Genomic DNA, 10,000 nt, shown 5'->3' with positions numbered 1-10,000 from the left:
CATTCTCACGTCCTTGTCCTGCACATCTTCACATCACTCCTTTTGTCTGCTGCTGTCCTCACCATTCTCACGTCCCTGTCCTGCACATCTTCACTCCTTTTGTCTGCTGCTGTCCTCACGTGTGTCGGACACCGTGACGGGCTGACATACCCGCACCCTTCCCCCACACATTCCTGCACTCTACCTCAGATCATTCCTGCTCTCTCTCTACCTGTGTGTGTGTGTGTGTGTGTGTGTGTGTGTGTGTGTGTGTGTGTGTACAGCCCTACAGTCACTCTTTGCCTTTGATCTGCTGTTGGACCTCAACTTCACTCTGACTATCATATGCACACATACACACAGACACAGCAAACACTGGTGAGGAAACAGAGAATAGACAAATGGATGTGTGTGTGTGTGTGTGTGTGTGTGTGTGTGTTGTATTATCAGATCCAGATTTATTAAATTTATGCTTTAGATTTATCACATCACATTTCACACACACACACACGCACACACACACACACACACACACACACACACACACAGACAAACTACAGGCCATGCCACTAATTACAGAGATCAAGCTAACCTGTACCAACCCTTAAGCCCATTAAACATTCACGTGCGCACGCACACACAAACACACACACATACACACACACACACACACACACACACACACACACACACACACACCTCTCAGTCAGATGGTAGTGTAAGGGATTTTGGATCGAGGGGTCTTTGATGTGTTCTAAGCTCCTTACTAAGAAACTTTACAACACACTGCAATGATCCCTGTCTGTCTGTCTATCTGCATGTCTGTCTGCCTGTCTCTCTCCTATAGTGTCTCCCTTCCTAGCGTCTCTCTCTCCTTGACCTGTCTCTCCCTCATACAGTCTTTCACTTTATCTGCTCTTTCACACTTTCTCACTCTGATGGCATTAGCTTGACAGAAATCAAACACCTTCTCTCTCTCTCTCTCTCTCTCTCTCTCTCTCTCGCTCTCACACACACGTACTCTATGAGCATAGGCCTGTGTGTGTTTGTGTGTCTGTGTGTGTGTGTAATTAAAGTGACTCTGCACTGATGCAAACACGCAAATGTTATTGTTAGAGGCTCTGTTTACACCAGACAAAAAAGTCTGAATGTTCAAAATATCCAAAAGTGCTGTTCTCATCCAAACCACACGCAGGGACAGAAACCGAGACCTGACCTCTTCAGGGAATTTTGGACTCAAATAACTGAATATGTCAACTTGTACTGGAGTTTCAATGGCAGAGTGACGTCGACATTGTAGGTTCATCGGTGGGCCAGTACACGTGCTCCTGGATCAAACCTCCATCCTGCTTTTCTAAACTGCTCAGATAAGCCACAGCGTTTGGTAAACCTGTTAGTTCTTAGTCCTGAAAGTTTAAACATAATCACACATTTCTTTAATTTGTAGTTGTGCTTTGAATCGTGAGCTTGAACTGAAGCTGTGGTTTCTCTGGTTTTAGTCTCAACTCTGTCTCGGTCTCATGCTGCCCTCCGCTGATCTCGGTCCTGGCGTGATTGAACTCGCTTCATTAGTGCTGCATTGGCTCAGTCTTAACTAATATTGACCTGTTTTCTCCTGGTCGGAAACAAAACACGATCACATACACAAAAGGGCTTTGTGGTACTTGACTGTGATTGGCTACCTAACATTGGGAAGGTGGCACCTAGATCACGCAAAAGAAATAATTTTGTCCAAATATTCATTTATGAACTTATTTTCAGATTCATAAACAATGTAAGGAAAGTAATAACTATTTTTGTGATATGATTCTCTTTGCCTCTCATCCTCACACACACACATGCACTCACACACACACTCACTCACTCACACATATACACACACACACACACACACACACACACACACACACACACACACACACACACTCAAAGAGAAAGAAAAGAAAAAGAAAAGAAAGGAGAGAAAGAAAGAGAAAGAAAAGAGAAAGGAGAGAAAGAAAAGAGAAAGAAAAGAAAGAAAAGAGAAAGGAGATAAAGAAGAGAAAGAAAAGGGAAAGGAGAGAAAGAAAAGAGAAAAAGAGAGAAAGGGGAGAAAGAAAAGAAAGAAAAGAGAAAGGAGAGAAAGAAAAGGGAAAGAAAAGAAAGAAAAGAGAAAGGAGATAAAGAAGAGAAAGAAAAGGGAAAGGAGAGAAAGAAAAGAGAAAAAGAGAGAAAGGGGAGAAAGAAAAGAAAGAAAAGAGAAAGGAGAGAAAGAAAAGAGAAAGGAGAGAAAGAAAAGAGAAAGAGAGAAAGAAGAGAAAGAAAAGAGAAAGAAAAGAGAGAAAGGGGAGAAAGAAAAGAGAAAGAAAGAGAGAAAGGAGAGAAAGAGAGAAAGAAAAGAAAGAAAAGGGAAACGCACGCACACACACACACACACACACACACACACACACACACACACACACACACACACACACACACACACACTCACTCCCTGTGATGGGAGAGAGGCTGGCTTTGGCTGTGTGTGTGAGATGCTAAGCTAACCTTAGTGCTGATAGATCTCACTACAGGTCTTAGTGGGCAGTGTGTGTGTGGGAGTATATGCATGTGTGTGAGTGTGTGAGTGTGTGTGTGTGTGTGTGTGTGTTTGCATAATGCACTTGTGTCCAGAAGTGCAAAAACTAATGCCGAAAGGTGAGGGGAAGACAGAAGAGAGGAAGCTAGATATATCCTTCAGAGGACCATCAGTCCGTTCTGACCAACCAGAACACTGCAGCATAGCACACTGGGGTCAGAGGTCAAAGGCTCTTCACATAACCACAGGCAGACACAAACACCTGTACACACTACACAGATTTTAGCCCAAATTAATGTACCCTAACAGTCACAAAGTCCACAAAAATATGCGTGTGTGTCTCCTCTCCTATTCTGTCCACCACGCTCATATCCCACTCATTCTGTTTTAGGGTGGCATCTGGAGGTCTTTGCTGGGCAAAAGGGAATGTCAAGGGCTCTCCTCTCCTCCTTCTTCTCCTCTCCTCTCCTCCTCTCTCCTCTCCTCCTCTCTTCTCCTCTCCTCCTTCTTCTCCTCTCCTCTCCTCCTCTCTCCTCTCCTCCTCTCCTCTCCTCTCCTCTCCTCCTTCTTCTCCTCTCCTATCCTCATCTATCTCCTTATGTCTTGTGGGCCAGATTCTCCAGGAGGCTAAGATCTCGTCTCCTTGCCAGAACAACACCAGAGGGAAGTCTGGCGATCTGGTGAGGACACCCGATTACAGGGAGCGTGCGAATCGCTCCAACTGACCATCACAATTTACCTCCGGTCACCAACAGCGGGCACATAAACAGTAAACAGGAACTCACCCCAGTTAAGGTCTTTATGTTGTGCAGTGCATTCTGGGCCTCCAGGGCCGCTTTCCGTGTGTAGAACGTGACAAAACAGCACCCTGGAAAATAGAGAGAGGGAGGGAGAAGAAGAGGGAGAGGGAGAGCGCACTGTAAGTGAACAAAAACATAACTGGATTTGGTTTTTCCCCTTTTTTTCATTTGGCAGCCTGCAGAGAGAACGAACCGTCTCACTGCCAAAGCATACAAAGATCCAAAGAAACGTGCACACAAGAGACAGAGCGCGGGGGGGGGGGGCGAGAGAGAGAGCAGAGAGAGTGCGAGAGAGAGAGAGAGAGTGAGAGTGAGATGGTGACAGAGAGAGAGAGAGAGAGAGAGAGAGAGAGAAAGAGAGAGAGAGAGAGAGAGAGAGAGTGAGATGGTGACAGAGAGAGAGAGAGAGAGAGAGAGAGAGAGAGAGAGAGAGAGAGAGAGTGAGAGTGAGATGGTGACAGAGAGAGAGAGAGAGAGAGAGAGAGAGAGTGAGGGGCAGGGGGGAGTTGGGTGGAAAGTCAGGAGAATAGCAACTGTGCAGAGTTGTTTGTCCAGGTTCTGGTTGTTGTTGGTTTGGTTGTTTGGTTTTGATTTTTCACTTGTCCTGTATATGGAGAAGAGACTAGTGGTGTTGAAATGATGGTAACCTTTGACCTGCACGCAGATGTGCACGCCCACACCGCACCAGCCGGAGAACTCCGGACACACTGGCCTGCTCTTTGCACATGCTCATACACTGTTCTGTGTAACATTCTCCTGGTAGAAAACCAAGAGAGCGATGAATTTTAAAGATGTATGCCTTAAAATAGGCTGCAGTCAGTGTTTCCATGACTGCGCACGTGTATGTGTGTGTGTGTGTGTTTAACCAGCTTTCTAGATTCATGCCGTTTAGATATGCAGTCTTAGCCGTTAAGCACCTTAAAACTCCCTTCACAGTCTCACCAAGGATATATGACAAAAGAGCGTTTATGTGATTCCACACACCTCCACCTGTGTGTGTGTGTGTGTGTGTGTGGGTGCGTGTGTGTGTGTGTTTGGGTGTGTGCGTGTGTGTGTTTGGGTGTGTGTGTGTGTGTGGGTGTGTGCATGTGCGTGTGTGTGCGTGTGTGTGTGTGTTTGGGTGTGTGCGTGTGTGTGTTTGGGTGTGTGTGTGTGTGTGGGTGTGTGCATGTGCGTGTGTGTGTGTGTGTGTGTGTGTGTGCCTGCACTCGCATATACGTGTGTAGCTGTGCATGTTTGCATGTGTGTGCTTGATGTCCCAAGTACACTGCTGTCAAAGCCCAGATCAAAGCCCGAAAAATGGGCAGGCTGCAAATGTGTACGACAGTGTGAACGTACTGTGTGTGTGTGTGTGTGTGTGTGGGTGTGTGTGTGCCACCCAATCTTGGCTCTGGTACAAAAGCAGACAGTGACGGTGTCTAAAACCCCAGCGTTCAAACTGGCACCTGTCATGCGGACTGCCACACCTGCGAGTGGGACCTCAATAAACACACCTGCCTGAGACAAGCACGCAGCAGACCTGATGGGAAGGGTGTGTGTGTGTGTGTGTGTGGGTGTGTGTGTGTGTGTGGGTGTGCGTGCGTGTGTGTGCGTGTGTGTGTGCGTGGGTGTGCGTGCGTGGGTGTGCGTGTGTGTGTGTGTGTGTGTGTTTTGGGTGTGTGTGTGTGTGTTTGGGTGTGTGTGTGTGGGTGTGTGTGTTTGTGTGTGTGTGTGTGTGTGCGTGTGTGTGTGTGTGTGGGTGTGTGCGTGTGTGTGTGTGGGTGGGTGTGTGTGGGTGTGTGTGCGTGTGTGTGTGTGTGGGTGGGTGCGTGTGTGTGTGTGGGGGTGTGGATGTGTGGGTGTGTGTGCGCGTGTGTGTGTGTGTGTGTATGCGTGTGGGTGTGTGCGTGTGTGTGTGCGCGCGCGTGTGTGTGTGGGGGGGTGTGGGGGTGTGTGTGCGTGTGTGGGTGTGTGTGTGTGTGCGCGTGGGTGTGTGTGTGTGTGGGTGCGTGTGTGTGTGGGGGGGGTGTGTGTGTGTGGGTGTGGGTGTGTGTGTGTGTGTGGGTAGGTGCGTGTGTGTGTGTGTGCGTGTGTGTGCGTGTGGGTGTGTGTGTGTGTGTGTGGGTGCGTGTGTGTGTGTGGGTGTGGGTGTGTGTGTGTGTGTGTGGGTGGGTGCGTGTGTGTGTGTGTGTGTGGGTGGGTGCGTGTGTGTGTGGGTGTGTGTGTGTGCGCGTGTGTGTGGGTGGGTGCGGGAGTGGGTGTGTGTGTGCGTGGGTGTGTGTGTGCGTGTGTGTGTGTGTGTGTGTGCGTGTGTGTGTGTGTGTCGTGTGTGGGTGCGTGTGTGTGTGTGGGTGCGTGTGTGTGTGTGGGTGCGTGTGTGTGTGGGTGTGTGTGTGTGTGTGTGGGTGCATGTGTCTGTGTGTGGGGGTGTGTGTGTGTGTGGGTGTGTGTGTGTGCACTCATGCTGGAGCCTCGTCCACTGATCTCACAGCGGAGCTAAAGAGACGTCAGATCAGAGGGAGTTTACTGATCAGGCTCTGATATTGTGGGTGATGATGTGGAGAGAGGGAATATGACACACAGCCAAATGATTAGAGAGAGAGAGAGAGAGAGGGGGGGGGGGGGGGAGTTTTGGCAGAACTAAACATCGAGTCATTCGTGCCTGGCAACAGTGCCGTGCTCTCAATGGCCAAAACACCATACTTCTCAGTTCTCTCTCTCTCTCTCACACACACAAACACACACACACTACACTAACTCTACTAACATCCACATTATCTTCACCAACACAGCTAAACACACACACACACATCTCAACCTGTAACTAATGACTGATTGGCCTTGGGAGCAGAGCTAACAAAGCTAATGGCTGTGCTAATTGGCTATGAAGCTTTTGCAGCAATGAAATAAATCATAACCCAGCTTCACCCAGCAAAGACACACCACCTCTCAAACACCACCCTCAGAGACACTCCACCCCGAAACACCACCGTCTGAGACACTCCACCCCTCAAACTCCACCCTCTTACACACTCCACCCTTCAAACACCGCCCTCTGATACACTCCACTCTCTGAGACACTCTGCCCCTCAAACACCACCCCTCAAACACCAGCCCAAAGACACTCCAACCTCTGAGACACACCACCCTCTGAGACACCACCCCAAAGACACTCCACTCTCTGAGACACTCCACCCCTCAAAAACAACCCTTCAGACATACAACCCTGAGACACTCCACCCCCCAAACACACCAACTCCTCAAACTCCCCACACCACAATCACACCACTCTCAAAGACTCACCACCCTAAAGACACACCAACCCCCTAAGAACCATCCCTCAGACACTCCACCCATTAACCACTCCAACCCCAGACAGTCCACCCCCTTGGACTCTCCACCCATTAAGCACTCCAAACACACCACCACAAAGACACCCCCAAACCTGCTACGTCCTCAAACACTCTTCCACTGAAATACACGCCCCAAACAAAAGAGAAGAGAGAAAGAGAGAGAGAGAGAGAGAGAAAAGGAGAAAGAGATAGGGAGTTACTGAAAGAGAACTCAATGAATAATAACAAAAAGACTGAGAGAGAGACAAACAGATAATGATGGAGAAAAAAAGACTGCAGGACTTCCAAGAAAAGGACATGCAATCACTTCCCCATCTGCATGTATCTGTATTCTGCTCATTTATTTATATATTCCCAGATGTAAAGAGTGAACAATGTGGGCTATCCCATAACACACACACTCGCACACACACACGCACACACCCAAACGCATGCACACACACACACGCACACACCCAAACGCATGCACACACACACACGCACACACACACACCCAAACGCATGCACACACACACACGCACACACCCAAACGCGCACACACACACGTACGCACTTGCACACACACACCCCCAAACGCACGCACACGCACACACATATGCACACACGCACCCACACACACACACAAACGCACACACGCACCCACACACACTCACACAAACGCATGCACACCCCCCCCCCACACACACACACACACATACAGTACCAGGCTTTCCTAGACTATATAAATCATACAAATACCAAATGCTTGCTGATGTTTTTTTCTGTGGCTTTCAGGGAGATGCTGGAGAAGATCTGGAGACCTGAACGGTCATTATAATATGCAGGAACACAGGCGCATATCTATTAGCATATATTTGAATAAATTAGCATAACGGGCCTGTACCAGCCCTCTGAAAGCTCAACACACACACACACACCTGTATCATTTAGCAGTAGCACTGTGATGCGAGGAACTGAAAAGGATGCGTTCACACTACCCCATTCATTCACTCATATGTGTGAGTGTGCGTGTGTGTGTGTGTGTGTGTGTGTTAAGGAGTTCAAAGGCAGGCAGGAATACATCTTTACTAAAGAGTCCCACAGCTGCCCTGGTTCATTCAGCCTGCAGTGTTCTCACATCACTCAGTCAACAAGGGCCAACCTGTTCTGCCCCCCTCTGTGTGTGTGCATGTGTTTAATGCATGTATGTGTGTATGTGTATGTTTGGTTTGCGTGGGTGTGTATGTGTGCATGTTTGTGTATATCTGTGTGTGTTTAACGCAACTTTTGTCTTGTCTCTAGCCGTTTGTTTGTGAGCATGGCTAAAAGTGCCCGTGTGATTTTGAGTGTGTGTGTGTGTATGTGTATGTGTGTGTGTGTGTGTGTGTGTGTGTGTGTGTGCGCACAAGCGCGTGTCTATCCTCATTTTAAATTGCAGTCCAGCTCTGATAAACAATTCTCACTTCTCTCCTCCTGGTACATTTATATTCTATGTCTTCATTCCACCTCCTCACACACATGCACCCACCACACAGGCATGCGCGCGCACATGCTCACATACACACACACATTCACATACACGTGCATGGTGATCTGTGAAGCCTGCTGTTGTTATGTGAAGCCACTGTTTGTGCGTGTGTTTCTGTGTGGCCAGGCTGTGACACAGCCAATCCAAGCAAACACACACACACACACACACACACACACACACACACAAGCTCGATTCTGAAAGCAACTGCTCACACTAATTCCAGCACTGAGAACTCAGGCCAGTGCTGCTCCACAGTCTCGGAGCTGAGAGAAACTGCCCCAAAACCAGAAAAATAGGACAGCACTAATTATAGAGAGCACTGGGAAAAGTGTGTGTGTGTGCGTGTGTGTGTGTGTGTGTGAGAGAGAGAGAGAGAGAGAGAGAGAGCCCCGTTTCACTGAAGGACTTTTTCACTAATTCTCTGTCTAATTTAACTTAAGCAGTCTGAGCTGTGTGTAATGACCTTTTCCTAAATGAGTATGGGCTGGAGAGCATGAAGGCCAGCAGCGGCCATTACGACTCTGAGCCTGTGTCAGAGGCCTTGATGAAGCCTGGACCTGAGAGACCCACTTTAACTGCGACTAACAGCTCTGTTCCGAACCCGCATTTACCACAGCAAGACCCAATCAGAACCACATCCTCACGCTGCACACAAGTGCAGACGCACACACGCAGACACACGCATGCACGCTCGCACGTACACGCATGCGCGCACACACATACACGCACGCATGCACGCGCGCGCACGCACGCAGACACACACGCACGCACACAAATATTCCATAGAGACTGAGAAAAAGCCAAAGAAATCACGCTGCAATTGGTGTGTACGGGTGAGTGTGTCTCAAAGACATACTAACATGAAATAAATCCAGACGTCCAGCAGCCCAGCGCACAGCCCGATCGCGGAATGCTACCTCACGGAGCCGAAGAGTAAAGATTTATTTTTTTCATTTAAGACATTTTGATTCACTAAGAAATCAGTTTCTGCACCACCACCCTGTATCTTTAAGCAAAAGGACTTCATCTGAAATAATATCACGTTGTTCAGGAGACCGCGGAGACGGCAGAGACTGCACCCACGTTCCTCTGCTCCCGCTGCCTGTGGGAGCTCTGGACGCGTAGCTGGGAAACAACTCTCACGTTAGTCACCATACATGTCAAACCTGGAACGGCAGCTCCGTCTGCAAAAGCTCCAACGCTCAGACGCTGACAACATTCTAAAGCAAAGCTTGACAGAAAAGTAAAAGAATTTTTGTTCTACTCCAGACAGCCACATACAGATATATGCATATATATACACACCCACACACCCACAGACACATACACCAAGGCAGAGATATACACACCGATACACAAACCCAGACAGCCACACACACGCATACACACACACACATGACAACAGGGTGTCCTGATTTCCAATCTAGGAGCACTATTTCAATAGAGCGTGTTGTTAGGGTGTATTGGACTGAGCTTTTCTTCCTCATAGACTCCCAACACACACTACCTGTTCTACCTTACAGCCAAATCAATTCAAAAGATTTTTTTGCATGTATATGTGTGTGTCTATTTAATCTCACTTGTATGTGTGCATGTGTGTGTGCGTGTGTGTGCGCGTATGTATGTGTGCATGTGTGTGTGTGTCCTACCTTTACTCTGCGGTGGGTTTTGGCTGCGGTCTCTCAGTATATTGATCTGGTAAACAGCTCCGTAAGGCTCAAATAGCTCCTTCAGCTCCTTCTCGGACCAGGACCGCGGGATCTGGCCCACAAACATCTTAATGGCATCCGGATCGGGCTGGTCCGAGTGTTCCAGCGCTCCG

At 48.4% G+C, this 10,000-nt stretch overlaps 1 protein-coding gene across 28 annotated transcripts in view; it reads right to left on the bottom strand.

The window, feature by feature from the left end:
• Positions 1–10,000, bottom strand: part of celf2 (cugbp, Elav-like family member 2) — a 128,565-nt gene that overhangs the window by 31,087 nt on the left and 87,478 nt on the right. For all 28 annotated transcript variants that reach the window (XM_035528665.2, XM_035528660.2, XM_081723965.1 and 25 more), the window contains 2 exons: positions 9,828–10,000; positions 3,322–3,404 (listed from right to left, as the gene is read on the bottom strand). The exon at positions 9,828–10,000 is cut by the window's right edge and continues 24 nt beyond it. In XM_035528665.2, the coding sequence (XP_035384558.1) occupies positions 3,322–3,404; positions 9,828–10,000 (256 nt within the window). The remainder of the gene's footprint in view (positions 1–3,321; positions 3,405–9,827) is intronic.

The sequence above is a fragment of the Electrophorus electricus genome, chromosome 11 (assembly GCF_041902795.1).
Source record: "Electrophorus electricus isolate QZ-2024a chromosome 11, ASM4190279v1, whole genome shotgun sequence".
Classification (NCBI taxonomy): Eukaryota; Metazoa; Chordata; class Actinopteri; order Gymnotiformes; family Gymnotidae; genus Electrophorus; species Electrophorus electricus.
This window is presented reverse-complemented; position numbering and strand designations above follow the sequence as displayed.